This window comes from Myxine glutinosa, chromosome 11 (assembly GCF_964187855.1).
Source record: "Myxine glutinosa chromosome 11, kmMyxGlut1.1, whole genome shotgun sequence".
In the NCBI taxonomy this organism is placed as follows: domain Eukaryota; kingdom Metazoa; phylum Chordata; class Myxini; order Myxiniformes; family Myxinidae; genus Myxine; species Myxine glutinosa.
In genome coordinates this window covers 130,928,794-130,948,496 of record NC_136271.1, presented here as the reverse complement: position 1 = coordinate 130,948,496, position 19,703 = coordinate 130,928,794, and the positions used below count along the sequence as shown (strand labels likewise).

Here is a 19,703-nt window from a genome sequence, read left to right as displayed (position 1 = left end):
AAAACAACACACACCACACACAATCATAATCGATAAACACACACACCCACACAATCATAATCGATAAACACACACACCCACACACAATCATAATCGATAAACACACGCCTCACACAATCATAATCGATAAACACACACACCTCACACAATCATAATCGATAAACATGCACATCCACACAATCATAATCGATAACCACACATCCACACAATCATAATCGATAAACACACACACCTCACACAATCATAATCGATAAACACACACACCTCACACAATCATAATCGATAAACACACACACACCTCACACAATCATAATCGATAAACACACACACACCACACACAATCATAATCGATAAACACACACCTCACACAATCATAATCGATAAACACACACACCCACACAATCATAATCGATAAACACACACCTCACACAATCATAATCGATAAACACACACACAATCACAATCGATAAACACACACACCCACACAATCATAATCGATAAACACACACACAATCATAATCGATAAACACACACACCCACACAATCATAATCGATAAACACACACCCACACAATCATAATCGATAAACACACACACCCACACAATCATAATTGATAAGCACACATCCACACAATCATAATCGATAAACACACACACCTCACACAATCATAATCGATAAACACACACACACCTCACACAATCATAATCGATAAACACACACACACCTCACACAATCATAATCGATAAACACACACACACCACACACAATCATAATCGATAAACACACACCTCACACAATCATAATCGATAAACACACACACCCACACAATCATAATCGATAAACACACACCTCACACAATCATAATCGATAAACACACACACACCACACACAATCATAATCGATAAACACACACCTCACACAATCATAATCGATAAACACACACACCCACACAATCATAATCGATAAACACACACCTCACACAATCATAATCGATAAACACACACACACCTCACACAATCATAATCGATAAACACACACACACCACACACAATCATAATCGATAAACACACACCCACACAATCATAATCGATAAACACACACCCACACAATCATAATCGATAAACACACACACCCACACAATCATAATTGATAACCACACATCCACACAATCATAATCGATAAACACACACACACACACACACACAATCATAATCGATAAACACACACACCCACACAATCATAATCGATAAACACAAACCCACACAATCATAATCGATAAACACACACCTCACACAATCATAATCGATAAACACACACACACACACACACACAATCATAATCGATAAACACACACACCCACACAATCATAATCGATAAACACACACACCTCACACAATCATAATCGATAAACACACACACCCACACAATCATAATCGATAAACACACAAACACACACACACACACACACACACACACACACACATACACCCATGCACATAAACACACACACCGCACACATATACAAACACACACACACACATACATATACACATACATATACATACACACACACACACACATTCACACACACATCTCGTTTTTTCATTTCTGTTCCTCACAATTCTATCTCTCTCTTTTATTCACACACACACACACACACACACACACACACACACACACACACACACACACATACACACACACCGCACACATATACAAACACACACACACACATACATATACACACACACATTCACACACATCTCGTTTTTTCATTTCTGTTCCTCACAATTCTATCTCTCTCTTTTATTCACACACACACACACACACACACACACACACACACACACACACACACACACACACACACACACACACACACACAACGCACAACGCACACATATATACACACACACACACACACCGCACACATATACAAACACACACACACACCGCACACATATACAAACACACACACACGCACCGCACACATATACAAACACACACACACGCACCGCACACATATACAAACACACACGCACGCACACACAGTACATTTACTTACACGACGATAAGAGCCAGAAACCGATTCACTAAGACCTGCACAAAGCGACACCATGAACCCGCGTCCACGTCACGATGTTTCATTCCCAGATTTACCGAACGGACTTCCTCTTCTCCGCCAGTTCGTGTGGTTGTTGTTGTTGTTGTTGTTGTATTGATTTTGTGTTTTGTTGAGCTCATCCTCGTTAAAAGGATAACAAGTACAGACACATTCAAAGTACACCGCCCCCATGCCAAATAATTAAATATCCTGCACTGCGGTATTGCCGGGCGCCGGAGGTGCCCCGGATAACAAGTACAGACACATTCAAAGTACACCGCCCCATGCCAAATAATTAAATATCCTGCACTGCGGTATTGCCGGGCGCCGGAGGAGCCCCGGATAACAAGTACAGACACATTCAAAGTACACCGCCCCCATGCCAAATAATTAAATATCCTGCACTGCGGTATTGCCGGGCGCCGGAGGTGCCCCAGATAACAAGTACAGACACATTCAAAGTACACCGCCCCATGCCAAATAATTAAATATCCTGCAACGCGGCATTTCCGGGGCACCTCCGGCGTCCGGCAATACCGCAGTGCAGCTCGTTGATGCTGCATTGGGAGGGAGAGGTGTACACTAATTGATTGATTAATTGTATAATTAAAATCAATAAAAGATTATCACAAAATATTTTCTTAATCAATTGGCTAATAGCATAACTAAACCACTAGTGCTTCATCCAAAGATGTATCTTTTAGAAATGTAATTAAATGAGTCATTAATAAAAAATTAAATAATTAATTGATTAATCAATAAATAATTAATCGATTAATCTATCTATAATTCCAGTAATCTCTGTGTGTATGTGTGTGTGTATGTGTGTGTGTCTGTGACCGCTGTTTCTCGACAACCACGGGTCCGATATACTTGAAACTTGCCAGATATATTGCTGGGGACCTGAGGATGTGCCTTTTCAAGGTTTCATATTAATCGGAGAAGTAGTTACCGAGCTATGTCCAAAAAACGATTCAACCAATCAGAGAGCAGCGAGCTATCACGTGTGCCGAACGTGGCGAACAGACTCTGCCTCGGACGGCACATTTGAGAGCGTATTCATTTATTTCACGTTGGCAAACTATGTTGGCGCTATGTTGGCGTTAAACTATGTTTTAAAACTAATTAAAACTAATTTGCGATTCATCGTAACTGCGATATGCGACCTTCCGGACAGTCAAATGAGGACGTCACTTCCGGACTTACGGATAGTCATAGTGACGACGTACTGATGCTGAACGTGGCGAGCAGACGCTGCCTCGGACGGCACATTTGAGAGCGTATTCATTTATTTGACGTTGCAATCTGTGTTGATTGTTGTAAGGTACGATCGATTGTAGTACACGTTTATAATAACTCTGCCGATACAGGCCCGATTAACTGCAGCGCCATCCGAGCTGCGGCGTCGGGACGATACATTCATTGTACGGTCACATCACGCACTTACGGGCACGCCCATGGGCACGCCCATGCATGCATGGGCGAAGACTTTTTTTTTTTTTTTTTTGGCAAGGAACGGGCACCCACGTACGGGCACGTCCTAGTCAATAAATAATTAATCGATTAAATGATTGATCAATAAATCAAAAATATCCTTGATGGCCAAATCACCTGGTCATTGGCATGTCCAAATATCAGCTTCCTAACTCAAAAGGTGCCTGAGTTAATGGTCAGAAGAGAAAGGAAATTTGATTAATTAAATAAGTACTTAATTAATCGCTAATAATTAAATAACTCCTCAATTAATTGATTAATCAAAAAACAAAAGAATACCGTTTTTGACAAAGGACTTGCTCACTATTGTGCCGCAATTTCAGCTTCTTAGCTCAAAGGATGGCTGAGATATCGCCCGGACAAACAAACAAACAAACAAGAAAACAACCAGAGTGAAAACTGAGTTCTCCCTTTCAGCGTGCGTCACTGCTAAGCCCCCTTCGGTGCCCGGCAATGACGATTTGCAATGCCTGGAGATGGCATAGGAAAGGTGCGGTGTACAACAAGAAAACAAGAAAGCAAGAAAACAACCAGAGTGAAAACTGAGTACTCCCTTTCAGCGTGCGTCATTGCCGAGCCCCCTTCAGTGCCCGGCAATGACGATATGCAGCGCCTGGAGATGGCAAAGGAAAGGAGCGATGTACACCAAGTACAGATACATTCAAAGTACACCGCCCCCATGCCAAATAATTAAATATCCTACAGTGCGGCATTGCCAGCGCACCTCCGGCGCCTGGCAATACTGCAGTGCAGCTCATAGAGATTGCATTGGGAGGGAGAGGTGCACAATAATTGATTGATTGATTGAATAATTAAAATCAATAAACGATTATCACAGAATATTTTCTTAATCAATTGGCTAATAGCATAACTAAACCAGTAGTGCTTTATCCGAAGATGTATCTTTAAGAAATTTAATTAAATAAGTCATTAATAAAAAATAAATAAATAACTAATTAATCAATAAATAAATTAAGCAATTAAATGATTAATCAATAAATCAAAAATATCCTTGATAGCCACATCACTTGGTCACTATCATGTCCAAATATTAGCTTCCCAGCTCAAAAGGTGCCTGAGATATTGGACAAATGAGAAAGAAATTAAATATATGATTAATAATGAAAATAAATAAATAATAATCATTTAAAAAGTAAATTATTAATCAATTCGGTCATAGAACACATAAACCACCACCATTTCATCAGAATCTGTAACTTAAAAAAAAAAAAAGTCATTCATCAAATAATTAAATAATTAATGGATTAATTGATTAATTAATAAATCAAAAAATTGCCTTTGCAGCCAAATCACCTGGTCATTGGCATGTCCAAATATCAGCTTCCTAACTCAAAAGGTGCCTGAGTTAATGGTCAGAAGAGAAAGGAAATTTGATTAATTAAATAAGTACTTAATTAATCGCTAATAATTAAATAACTCCTCAATTAATGGATTAATGAAAAAACAAAAAAATAACGTTTTTGACACTGTGCCAAAATTTCAGCTTCCTAGCTCAAAGGATGGCTGAGATATAGCCCGGACAAACAAGAAAGCAAGAAAACAAACAAACAACCAGAGTGAAAACTGAGTACTCCCTTTCAGCGTGCGTCACTGCCAAGCCCCCTTCGGTGCCCGGCAATGACGTTATGCAGCGCCTGGAGATGGCATAGGAAAGGTGCGGTGTACAAGAACCAGAGTGAAAACTGAGTACTCCCTTTCAGCGTGCGTCATTGCCGAGCCCCCTTCGGTGCCCGGCAATGACGTTTTGCAGTGCCTGGAGATGGCATAGGAAAAGAGCGGTGTACAATATAGAAACAACAATTTCAAAAAGCAAGTAGCAAGTAGAGAATAACAAGAATGACCTCATTGTGGTCACAACCTCCGACAAAATCCGTTAATGGGTCCATTGGGAAACGCGCATTGACTGCGCTAAAAATCGGACCACGGGTTCTGAAGCTCGCCTTGATCAAGTGGAACAGTCAATGACGCCATCAATTATCGATATTTTGTTTCTTCGCAGAATCTGGTCACGTGATTAGTTGAATGGAAGCCCTCTCGATTACAGCGATACATGTTTACACGTCATGTTTTTAGTTCACCTGGATCGAAGTTCAGGGGAGCTTATGCGATGGCGCATCGTCCGTCAGTCCTTCCTTCAGTCCGTCCGTCTGTCCGTTCATCCATCCGTCAGTCAGTCAGTCCGCCCGTCCGTAAACACTTGAAACTTCTTCTCCGAAACCGCTGATGGGATTGCGACCAAATTTGGCACAAATGATACTTGTTGTGTTGTGACTAAAGTTTGTTCACGGCATTAAAAAATTGGGGTCTAAGAGGATTTACCGGGGTCAAAGTGGATCCAGGTTTGACCCCCCAAAATAGGAATAAGCTTTTTCCTCTGAAACTACACACACTATTTCAATAAAACTTCACCACAACCTTCACCACCCGTGATGTACCGAAGTTTGTTCACGGCATGAACAAATCTGCCCCTTTTTGGGTCTTGGTGGGTGGGGGGGGGGGGGGGGTGAAGTTGCCCACCAAAACAGGTATTCGCTTTCTTCTCAGAAACTACACATGCAATTTCAATGAAACTTCATCACAACCTCCATCACCAGTGATGTGCCAATGTTTGTTCAAGGCAACAGAAAAATTGGGGTCTGAGGAGGTATAGGGGTTGCGGGAGGGCAGGGGTGGGGGTTACCCCCCAAAATAGGTATTTGTTTGTTTATTTAAAGTCTTATGATTATGTTAGTATGATTCTACCTGCTGCCCTGTCTTCCAGCGACCATTGAAATTGGTTTAAAATACCTTCAGTCAGTGCAGTATACTGTTTATTCTACCAGGTGAGCGCCAGGGGTATTGCCCATATTTTTACAAGTCATGTTTTTTACATGTTTACAAGTCATGTTTTTTACATGTTTACAAGTCATGTTTTTACATGATTACAGGTCATGTTTTTACATGTTTACAAGCAATGTTTTTACATGTTTACAGGTCATGTTTTTAGATGTTTACAAGTCATGTTTTTACATGTTTACAGGTCATGTTTTTACAGGTTACAGACCATGTTTTTACGTGTTTACAGGACATATTTTTACAGGTTACAGGAGTAGATGATAAATGTTGTCCCTGGGACACCCCCAAATCTCCATTCACTTACATGTAAATATTCCTCTCACCCTCACTTTTCTTCATTTCCCTTTAACACCTCTATTTCTGCCACCCTGATCTTTACGAACCTTTTGGCCTTTTGACATACTAGCTATAGCAAAAGATAACCTACTCTTATCCTCAATGTTGTTCTTTAGACCACTCAAACAATGATCCTTCGAATATTTGCTCCCTCTCACTCTCTTAATATCAATGATCCCGAGTAGACCACTGAAACAATGATCCTACAAATATTTGTTTATGTGTGGGAAATAATTTAATTCTCCTACAACTTCCATCACCATCTAATACATTAACAAAGTATATGTTTGAGTTTGGTTCTTTATCAAGATATTTTAACTGAGCTCCAATAAAATGATAAACCTCCCTCAATGTTCTTGTCTGAGCGCCTCCTGTGCCACACACCATTTTAAAATTAAAATATATATTTTCCTGACAACCATCAAAGTTTTCCGTCCACTCAAAAATATTTCCATCTTTTTCACCCAACTCACCAGTATTTAAATTAATTCTCTTATTTGTTTTGTGAACTTTTTTACCAGTTGCCTTTTCAATAAATCTTATTTGATATTTTTCACATTCATTATGTTTTCCATTTATATACCAAGGTTGATTACACCTCCACTCTTTAGTCTGGTTGATACTTGGTTCTATCATTTATATAATAGTCAAAAAAGGCGGCAGTAGCCCGTTAAAATCCCTAACCCCTTTTTAGCTTATCACTTATATATATTTTAACACTTATAACCATAAGGGAGACTATCAATTCCATTTTCTAAAATAAACCTCTTATCATCAAAAGCCCCCAATGCTTTCTTATTCACCTCTTCTGAATATAATTGATGTTTATAACTTCTTATTCCATTAATCTTTCTAAACTCTTCTTTCTTTGTTGTTAAACAGTTATAATAATCCTTAAAGTTTATTGTTTCTTTAATAACATTTTTCTTTACACCTTTTAACTTCTTATCAGTCTTTTCAACGTTATTCACAATGTATTTATAAGCATAAGCCTTAGACCTCAATCCCACAAATTCACTCATAACATTTCCTCCAAATTCATCCTTGAACTTTCCAATCACCTTTTTATTTTTAGAAGAGAACAACTTACTCTCTGGACTGTAATTACTTGTATCATAGATATTAATGTCCTTTTTCATGTCTGAATAAACATCATCAGTATTAATTTTCAAAATAAAACTATCTGTATCCATATAAAGTAGATTAACATCATTTTGATATTTCTTCCTCAAGTTATTATAAAAGTAATCATACATTAATGACTTTGATAAATCAAGAATTGATGTTCCAATATAAATAGGTTTGTCCATTTCAATACTCTCTTTAACCAAATGGATTGCACAAAAGTTCTCAGTAAAGACCTCGGCTCTTATAAAACTCGGTCTATGAATTAATTTTGATGCTTGTTCCCAAGATGTTGATAGTCTGATATTTTGTCTTTTCCTCACATTCTCCATGGTCTTACCAAAGACCGCATTATTCATCAATTTATAAAAGTCTTTCTCAAAATCTGTTTTTGACTCTGTTCTTCTTTGTGTATTAAAATCAATGTACTCCTTTAGCCAATGACTTTGATTGAACTTTAGAACCCTATGGATCTTCTCTACTCTTATACCTTTTGATAAATATTGTCGCAAATTTCTTTGGTGTAGAACATAATTTTTCTTGTTATATAATGTAGTAAGTAATTTTTCTGTTGATTCACCTATATCAAACGATCGTTGATAATCACTCAACCATTCTTTCTTTTGACTTTCTTTCTCACAAGCAAATGGAAGATCTTTATGTTTGATATGAAGTTCTCCAGGATATTTTAAATTGACCTCAAAATAATAACCAACCTTTGAATCATCCAATTCTTTTTGTGTAGAGATACATACATCTTGTAAAACCTTTTTGTAGTCTTTTTCCTTTACCCATCTAAGTTTTCCATAAGGAAGAGCTTGAGACATTGCCCAGCCATACAAATTGTTTGCGTCATAGTACATCAAGTAAGAACTCTCTTTCGTTGAATCATAATTTGGAAGATATTTGTTATTTGCTTTTGCGTATCTGCTCGAGCAGACTTGTAAAATTCCACCTCTTTTTGCCTTTTCAATCATCAAAAGCATATCAACATCGGTTATCAAATCCAAAGCTTGTTTTGTCATTTTCAACATTGCGCTCCAAGCCAATCCAGGTGCTGTGTAGTAGTGAGCAGGATCCAATCCATATCCAGTGCGACAAACAGATCTAAAGGCTTCAAATACATCGGCCAATAAAAGCACATCAGTTTTGAGATACAAATCGTGATACTCGCCAAGATTCTTGTTGTTATATTTTTCCCAAACATTTTGTGCGTGTACATAATCTTCATCAGATATATGACTGTTGTTTAATTTGTTGTATAAATTTTCTTTTAAAGGAAGTTGTGTTTCATTGAATCTCTCAAATGAGTCCATATAGTCATAGGGGTAAATTCCCTTTTGTGTTAGTAAATCTATATCTGAAAAATACTCTGAAAGACATGGAAACTCTTTTAGATTTTGAACCAAGTTAGCCAATGGACTTGCCATGAATTTAAATGTATCAAGAAATCTGATATGAGTAATAGGAGATGTGTGAATTGTTTTTGTGAATGAAATGTATTTCTGATCCGTGTTAGGAATTGCTGAAATGTGTCCAGATGTCTTTGAAAGTTCATTAATAAATAGATGCGTATCATAATGAGCATTGTTATGAAGAAAGACAAGAATGAAAGAGGGGAGTTTATAATTAATATTACAACTTTGATGAGCCGGACCTCTATATTTACCAGTGAGATGACAATGATCTCTAACCTTTAGACCTTCACCAATTTTTTCCTCACAAATATGGCAAACATTGTTTTTTCTAAATTCCCTTTTCTCTTCACTCGTCAAGAACATTGGTTTATTGGTTTCTCTCATTATCTTGGTTAATCGATCACAGTCGTTTTCTAGTCGTTTCACAAACTCCTCTGGGGCATTTGAGCCTCTATACTCCTCCAACTTGTTATATTTATCACCAACGGATGATTTGATATAATAACAAAAACCGCAAGGAGTATGTTTTTGATATTTATTTGTGTTGTATGATTGTTTTGGATCTGGAGAAGCAGTATCTATTTTTTCTAGAATACTTTCAAAATCAGCATATATTACAAATGGATGTTTGATTGTTTTCTTTTCATCTTTGAATGTGATCTTTGAGCCTTCTTTAGGCATATTGATTACCGTTGATTTATGATCACCACAATAATTTGAATGTTTATCTAATCTTTCTTGTGAATTGAAGAAGTTAAACAACGCAAACAAATATATATTTTATTTGTTCTTTTACATACTTGTGGTTTTATTAATTTAGCAATATCTTTGATGTATGTATAATGTGAATTTTCCTCTGAAATAAAATATAGAAGATTAATATGAGTTTGTTTACAATTGTCAGAAAGCTTTAAAACCTGAATGTTGTTTGTTTCTGTTAGACCATAAACATTAACTGATAAATAATTATTCATCTTTTCAAATTTAGGAATATCATTTAAAGCCATAGGAAACTTTAGATCTTTCGTATTTAATGTATACTCATATTTTTTATAATGAGATACTCTTTCATCATGAAAATGTGGAGGATGTAAGTGTGCTAGAATAGACCAGAGAAAACATTTATTGTCTTTATTTTTGATATTGATAACTGCTTTTCTATTTTTGATAACAAGAATATGAATGTCTATGTAAATAATTTTTCCTATATTGAATCCACTTCCTACGATTGAATTATCCACATCTTGCTCTTGTTTAATAAGTTCATCATAGACTCCTGACGTTTTAAAATCTTGATATGAAGATATAAAGTGTGGCTCAGTTCTCATGTATGGTGTATCTATAACTCCTTCGTCCTTTGTCATTTCTAATTTTACTCCCATATAAAATTTAAGTGGTTTCATTTCTTTTAGTATTTTTTCAATCAACGTTTGAACAGCAGGTTTAACTATTTCTACAGCATCAACTATAGACTCTGGTTCAGGAGGTTTGAAGTTAAAGACTCTTATTTTAATATGTCCTTTGAATGCGCCATCAGAGTTTTTAGTTGTGATAAAATTTGATAAATGTAGATTTGTTTTAAGATGTATTTCGAAGCCTTTCTTGAGGATATTTTTATGACAGACAGAACAGTGTTTTGTTTCCTTCTGAATAGGAGCTAGTAGGTGAAGTAGATTAAATGTGTGTTTGTTAGTTTTAAGGTGTCTTTTGTATTGTTTATATTCTTGTTCACAAACGTCGCAATACGTTGCTTTGATCATATTTATATAGTACAATTATACTTAAAACAAAGCGCCTTTTTACAGGCTTTTTATATATGAAACTATACTGAAAGTAAAACACCTTTTTAGAGGTATACTAAAAGTAAAGTGCTTTTTAATCACAAAATTCAACACTAAAATCATCATCATCACCATCATCTAAGTTCAATGAGAACACAGTATCATTTGTGTACACTGAATTATCATCACGAAAATCACTATCACTATCACTATCACTATCACTCATTGATTCACTATCATCATCAATAAAACTACTCTCATAACTATCATTTGAACACAAACTATTAGTATCATAACTATCTTTAGATCCTAGACTCTCAGTATCATATTCAGATCCTAGACTCTCAGAGTATTGACTGTCAATATCACTCATTTACATACCATGAAACTTCCATCAATATCTATATATTTTCTTTCATTAGAACTAATAACCACAATATTTTTTACATTAAATGTTATTTTCAAATAATCTCTAATAAATCAGGGTACGGAATGATAGTTCACCACTAATATTCATATTATTAATTTCACCCACATCTTTGGGTCTATTAAAGAATATACAAATATTTCCTCTAGAATCGTTGATGGTCTTATCATTCATTTTCAAAGCTTCTTTATCAATGACCTTTTCAAGCTTTGAGTAAATTGCCAGTAGTGGTGGAGAAACTTTTGTCAAATTTACTTTAATAGAGTTATTAATTAACATAGCTTGTCCCGTAAATTTAATAAAAGGACACATGTTATTCTCCATTATGGGTTTAATCCAAAAATTGCCATATTTATCTTTGTTCAATTTAACATCTTTGACATATTTTTCTGCTGCTACCGAAGTTGAGATTGATTGAAATTTGTCTTTTGTGTTTTGAAACATTGTATTTATTAACTAATAAACTTGCGTTTAGTTTAAGTAAAAATTTACTATATAAATATGATAGAAGGATATTTAGAATTTCCAGACTCTCCATATGATAAATTAGAGAATTGTCCGGCTTGTGATAGAATAGGGCTTAATAATGAGGGTTCATATAAACAATGTATTTTCTGTGATTTAATTTTAATTAATGATAATAAAAAAAATAAAAAAATATATCACTCTTTTAAATTAGAACCAAAAATGAATTACTTTACAAGATTAATAAGAGAGATGAATGTTAAGTATTGTGATGATAATACACCATTTCTTTCAAGGGAAGAGACTATTTGTATTGAGGAAATGTATAAGGGTTTAATGATATTTATTATTCAAAATAATTTTAATGGAAATGTTAATACAAGATACTATATAAATAAAATAATGAATTATTTTGAAATTAAACCTGAACTCAGGATAAAATATAGAGTTGCTAAAATAGCTCAAAAAATGGTAGATGACTTGTTTTCCAAATATATAAATGAATGATTTTTTACCCGTTTGGGAAAACAAGATAAAATTTAACAACCATAAAAATCTTCCAAATTCATTAAGATGTCTAATAGTCGGTTCAAGCGGATGTGGAAAAACCTGTTTGCTTTTAAAGATGCTCCTTACCCCCAACTTTTTAGATTATGATAATTTAATAATTTTTATGAAGTCAAGTTTTCAACCTGAGTATCAACTACTATCACAAGGTTTTAATGCGGGTCTTAAAAAGGAAGACATTATCGGTTTATTTAAACTTCAAAACAAACTAAATGATTATAATTTAGCGGTTGCCGAAGAAGATAAGAAGAGGCCATTTCGTTGGGTACAACCTTTTGTACCCAACGAAATGGCCTCTTCTTATCATCTTCGGCAACCGCTAAACTGGTGACCCATTGAGGATATAATACAACTATTTTGTGATACACAGAAACCGAAACCAAAACCCATAACTTGTATTCTCAGTGATAATACGGATGATATACCTTCACCTCAAGATTTAGATAAATCAAAAAAGAACCTCGTTATCTTTGATGATTGTGTCAATGAGAGAAACCAAACAGTAATGGATAGCTACTATACAAGAGGGAGACATTCTTCTTGTAATTGTATTTATCTTAGTCAGTCATATTTTCAACTCCCCCGGCACTCAATAAGAAACAATGCTAATACTTTTATTTTATTTAAGTTAAATTCAATAGATGTAAATAATTTTTGGAGAGATAATTGTTCTACATTATGTAGTAAGAAGGAATTTGAAAATGATATGAAACACACGATTGGAAAATATAAATATATTGTTGTGAAACAAGATGAGATACTAACTGATATTTTACACACATAAATGACAACAATTATTATTAATCTTGTGGGTAAATCTGCTTCAAGAAAGAACTTTCATAAATCTAAACTCTTGAATAGTAAAAATGAAAAGATTGTAAGTTTTTTTTTTTAAACATCCTATGATTCGTTTTGTAGGTACTACAACCAGAGCAAAGCGACCAGGAGAAGTAGAAGGGAAAGATTATTACTACATTTCAATGGAGGAACATATGTGATTGAGGAACGAAGGTCAAATATTTGAGGAGGTCTCTCTTGGTTCTACAAAATATTCATATTGTAAGAGTGAGTTAAATTAAGTAAAATCTAACGGTCTTGGGATTTTAGAAACTAATCCTGAAGGAATGAGACAAATTATTAAACATTTGCGTGGTGATGGAGTTAAGATTTTATCATTCGGTTTTGATATCGATGAGGAGACTCAACGCAAACGTATGAAAAGCAAAGATACAAATATTATTGAAGAAGAAATAACAACTCATATTAATACTAATAAAGAATTTGATGAAATATTTAAAGAAAAGGATTTATTTCAACACATTTACTATAATGACGAAGAAAAGGAAAATTTCCCCATTGACCTTTACAATTCAGTAAATGATATTTTTCAATAAATAAATACAGAAAATGAATACCGAAGAAAGAGCAAGAAAGTTTAACGAACATCGAGAGTTGGTTTCAAAAGTTGTAAAGCAACAGGAAGACATGAAGAAGAAAAGGAGACAGAAACTGACGGGTGAAGAAGCCTTTGAAAGAAAACAAGAGAAAATTTTTAAACCACTTTTAAAACTCAACAAACGATTTTACCTACAGTTCCCACGGTAGAATTTACTCCGAAAAAACTTCAAGTGCTCAAAGATTTTAGTCAAATGACAGAGCAAGAACTTGGAGAATTAGAATATGATGATGAGGGATTATTTCGGAAACTTGATGAGGCAAATCAACCCCCTAATTATGTTGTGGAAGCTCTTCAAAACAATGAATATTTGGCGGATTCAAAAACCAGAGCAGGTCTCATTCCAACAGAAGAACCAGCACAGTTCCATCTTGTGAAAGAAAAGTTATTGATATTTAATGATAAATTGGTGTTCTTAAGTTCTGCTCAACCAAATGTTGAATTAACTCCAAGATTAATGTTTCTTCTAACAAACTCCGGATTCAGCGGTTCAAAATATTTTGAGGAACCACTTGATATGGAAAGAGACGAAGATAGAGAGTATATTGAGTTGCTAAACGCACTTGATTATGGAGTTTCTGTTGCTGGTAAAAGTAAGAGGAATGAGAAGTAGAAACATATTATTGATGCTTTAAGTAAGCTTGGTTCGGGTGTTAGCTTTCTTCCAAATGACCCATCACAATTAGTTAATAGACTATTATTGTTGTTAGGTAGTAAGAAGGCTGGAAACAACAATTGTTTTAATGAAACATCCACCATTTTAGCCCAGTTGATGAATATGAAAATAATTAATAAATATCAATACAAAGATATTTTATTAGATATTAAATAAGATGAGAAGCACAATTCTTAGTTTTAATTTCACAACGAGTGATTACACAGCATCATTCCCTTACCCACTACAACTTGACCCCACAAAATAATTTGAGGCATCTTTATTGTCGATGGAAACTTATAATACCTTGTTTAATATCACAGAGAAAAACAACAAGTTTAGTTATAATCCAGGAAGTGGATATAAAACTATAACCGTTTCACCCGGAGCTTACGAGATTTCTCAAATATCTTCTGAAGTCTCTCGCCTTCTGAAAGAACAAGGGATGAACCAAAAAATATGGTAATAGATATTCAAAAACACACTTCAAAATCAACTATTAAACTTAAAAATAATTATAAAGTTGATTTCACGATTGAAAAATCGTTTAGAGAGCTATTGGGTTTCTCTTCAAAAAAGATTGAAACTAACGGGACGTCTTACAGTGATAATGTCATTCAAATATCCTCCAGTATAAATTCAGTATTAATTCATTGTGATTTGATTGATGGTGCTTATAACGATGGAATAAGAACAAATACAATATTTTCATTCAGCGCATACTCAACCCCGATTGGTTATAAATTTAATATGGAACCAAAAAATCTTGTCTATTTACCTGTGTCAGGAAAAACCTTATACAGAGTAAATTTTAGGATAACCGACCAAGATAATCGTATGATATCCTTTAATGATGAAATTATATCCATCAGAATTCACCTACGTGAAGTTTTTCAATAAATAAATAATGGTTATTGTGAGAAAACAGGAGTCGGGAAAATATAAAATAATTACAGGGGATGGGATGTTCCTTTCACCATACTATAAGGGTGAAGGTATGTTTCTTGGTAGAGGATACTATAAACCAAAGAGACAACGGGGTGTGGGACATCAATTTAGAAATAAAGGAGATGGGATAATTGATACTCTAATGGGTATTGGTTCAACCATCCTTAAACATAAAGACCTAATTGGTTCAACTGCTTCTGCCGTGGGCTCAGTTGCGGGTGCTATAAAGAGTATAAAAGATGCTCAAAAGGAGTCTCATAAATTACAAGCAATCAAAGAAATAAAAAAAGGTAAAACTCAACTATCTTCACAAGAACGACAAAAAATCATTAAAATACTTGGGTCAGGGTTTCAACAATTTTAATGCTATATAAATACAAGTATGGAAGCGATTGATGGTATCTATGATTTGGATGATACGATTATCATTTCAAACTCCACTAAAAAGGAAGACTATTTTAAGGTAAATGCTATAACAGGAACAGACTGGAATTCAAACGGAACAAAAAGTTTTGAAATAAATAATCAACAAACTTACTTGAATCTAGCTGATAGTTTCTTGCTGTGTAAATTTAAATTCACTAAGGCTGCGAATAACACTAATGCTACACTCGTAAATGATTTCTTCTGGAAAATGTTTGATAGTGTCCGCCTATATATTGGAACACAAGAGGTTGAAGCGGTTTGATTATGTCTCTGCTACATCTGAAATGATGAAATTTACACTATATTCGTTTAGTGATAGAATGGGTAAGGGAGCTGTTGAAGGTTTTATTCCTGATATGTCAACGGGAACAAATGCTGACCCTGGTTATAGTCAAAGGAAGGCAATGTATAATGATGATACAAAAACAGAATAATTTTACCGTAGCAGTACCTCTGAAAGGTATATTTGGATTTTGTGATTATGATAAAGTTTTGTATGGGCTTAAAATTAGATTTCAACTACAAAGGAATGATAATGTAAATAGGTTGCTTTTTGGGGCCGAAAATGCTTTTGGAGACAATAATAAATTTGTTATTAATGATTTGTGTTGGTATATCAGTGAATATACTCCTAATCTTAAAACGGAAGAGATGTTGAACAGAAGACTTAACTCAAAGAAACCGCTAAATGTATTGTAACGGTTTTGAGAAGTGTAACGAATTTGAGAAGTGTAACGGTTTTTGAGAAGTGTAACAATTTTGGAGGAAGTGTAACGAATGTAAAAAGTATGGTTTTGTTATGTGTAACACCCTGGTAATGTAAATAATGGTCGCAGCCGTCCTCCTAGTTAATTCCATGAAACTTACACGCAGGCCACGATATATCTTTTTAAATAGTGTATTTCCTTATTCTATGTAGGCTAAATATGTGTTTCCCACTAGATTGACTTTGCATTGTATCAAACAAAATAAGCGTAGGCCCTTTCAATTTCCCCAAACATCTCCGCTCTCCAAAGTTCCTTTCAAAAGGGGTGCGAGTGGTGTTCAATCCCGCAAGCCGCCATTGCCCATGTGCTAATCTCGGAGAAGAAAGGCGTGTCTCCACCTCGTCATAGAGGGGAGGAGTGAGCCAACCCCACTTGGCCAACCAGCACCGCGGTTAGCGACCCGGTAGGCGTGCCCTCGCAGCCGGCGGCTTGATTCCGCCCGGAGTAATAAAAGGGACTGTAAGGGACTGCTTCACCAGATGAGATGAGATGGGAGATGAGCGAAGAGGTGACATACGAAAGGAGCGGTGAGATGCGAGACGCTCCAAGCCAAAGAGGAGAGGTACTCGGAGAGGAAACCAGCTAAGGAGAGACGCGCTGAAAGGAGGGAGACGGCTCCACCAGAAGGAGAGGAGCAGGTGTGCCCGAGCCAGCGCGTGACGTCTACAGCATCGGCAGCGGATACGCGACGGAGGGTTTTCCCGCCAAAAACGCGAGGAATTGAGAGCTGCTGCCTCCGACCCTGCCTCCCTCTCCAGCAATCCACCTCAAGCCCTACCTGCCTGCAATATCCCCCGTGTAAGTGTGAACGTCGTCTGTCCTACTCGTTGTCTTGGGGTTAAGTAAAATGAATAGTATAAGCTAACGATGCACTGTGTGACTGCTTCTTCCATCCATTGCTGTAAATAATTTTGGTCGCTCTTTCTTTTTGCTTGTGTGTGTATAATAAATCTGTTCTTCCTCCGTACTCTGTCTTCTTCTCTTTTCCTTCTCTTTCGGTCGCTTTAGAGGTTTCCCGATTGAATATCTGCGGTGCGATCTGGTCAACGTCGGGTGGAATCGGGTTCTAATCGGGGAGTAACTGTTCGGAGGCGGTAATACCAACCGCTCGGTAAAATAACATCTTTAACCGCGTCCGCAACAATTGGTGTCGAGGAGTGAGATCGGACCCGAAGCGCGCTTAACGCGCTCAAAATTACAAGCTGCCGAAATTTATTTTGTTTTATAAAACCCGAATTTTGAGATCGCGCCATGGACAATCAAGGCGATCGGATGTCGGTGGGGGAGATAGACGGGTTAGGGGTAACCCAGGACTTAGGGGAAGAAAGGGAGGAGGAGAGCAATGAGGTGGTTGAGGGTGTATCAGACGCACAAAATGGCGTCCTCGCGCACGAGGTTGCGGGCGCGCAAAATGGCGCCTCGCATATGGCTGCGGCGGCCGCACCCGCTGCACAAGTGGGAGGGATGACCCAAATGCAGGCCCTCATGGAGCATTTTATGGTACAAATGCAGGCGTCCCTCAACCTGCAGAGTGAGCAAATGAGGGCTCAGAGTGAGCAAATGGGGGTAATGGGGAACCGGATGGATGCTCAGGGTGAGCGATTGGAGGGCCAAATGGGGGTAATGGGGAACCGGATGGATGCTCAGGGTGAGCGATTGGAGGGCCAAATGGGGGTAATGGGAAACCAAATGGGGGTAATGAGGGACGAAGCGAGGGGTACCGGTGAGAAGTTAGACAATAATTTTGAGGGGTTAGACAACGGGATAAAAGAGGTGAAAAATGGGTTAATGGGGTTAGAAAATAGGATGGAGGACAAATTGCGGGAAATAGGGGAACAATCTGCCAGGGAAATCAAACGAATGGGAGAGCAGATAGAGGAGGTAAAAATCGGGGTAGAAACCAAATTGGATGCTCAGAGGGATGAATTGGGACAGATGAGGGTGGCATCTACAAAAGAGATGGAGGAGATACGACGAGGTGTAAGTGAGGAGGTTTCGGGGCTACGCGAGGAGGTAAAGCGAGGTGAGAAGCGTATGGAGAAAGAGGTGAGAAATAATACGGCTAGGTTACAGGGGGGAATAGAAGATCTGACGGAGGAGGTGGAACAGCTGACGGAGGGACAAAAAGAACTAGTGGAGCAGGTTCAAAAGAACACTGCGGTACTAGGAGGGTTAAAGGCGACACAAAAAGAAATTAAAAACGAATTAATAGCGACACGGGCAATGTCAGATGGTACGTGAGGAACTGACAATGAGGGTGGACGAGGTGACAGAGATAATGGAGACGAAGGACCGAGAGGTGAGGATGCACATAGAGACGGTCACGGTAGCCTTAGAGGACGAACTTGAGGAGACGCACCGGGGAATAAAAGAGGTGAAGCGAAAATTAGAGGAAGTGGAAGAAGAGGTGAGTGAAATTAAGAAGGGACGGACAGAAACTAAAAGAGAAATCCAGGAGGAGGTGATGGAATATGTGCAAGGTCGGTGCTCAACTCATAATGTGATGCTCACTAACCAAATAAAGAGTTTGCAGGTGGCAAAGGAGGTGCGGAGACGAGGTACGGAGGTGAGTGGCAATGTATATGATGTGAGGAAAGCTTCAGTCGGCTTGGGGGTTGATTTAGACCCGGGTGTTCGTGAAAGGCCGTTGGTGAAGTGTGCGACAGGTCTGGTGTGCGAAAAAAGAGGTGTGCGAGAATGTCCGACCATGGGGTGTGTGAGGAAAAAGTGCACGCCGAGGAGTGAGTGTGCCGTCAAGAGTGAGTTGGTCGAAGCGCGTGTGCGAGGGGGTACATGGAAGCGCGGTGTGGTAAGTGTTACGGAGGAAGTAACGAAAGAGTGTGCGCAAGAGGATGCGCGAGATAGGTGTGTAACGGAC

The 19,703-nt window shown here is 37.1% G+C and overlaps 1 protein-coding gene across 2 annotated transcripts in view; it reads right to left on the bottom strand.

Moving 5' to 3' along the window:
* ACP7 (acid phosphatase 7, tartrate resistant (putative)) overlaps positions 1-2,326 on the bottom strand; it is a 110,433-nt gene extending 108,107 nt beyond the window's left edge. Inside the window, exon 1 of one of the 2 annotated variants that reach the window (XM_068131035.2) lies at positions 2,161-2,326. In XM_068131035.2, coding sequence (XP_067987136.2) covers positions 2,161-2,296 — 136 coding nt within the window. In that variant the 5' untranslated portion in view covers positions 2,297-2,326. Of the gene's footprint in view, positions 1-2,065 lie in introns of both variants that reach the window. The other variant, XM_068131033.2, reaches the window with a different exon arrangement.
* Positions 2,327-19,703: the final 17,377 nt, after the last annotated feature.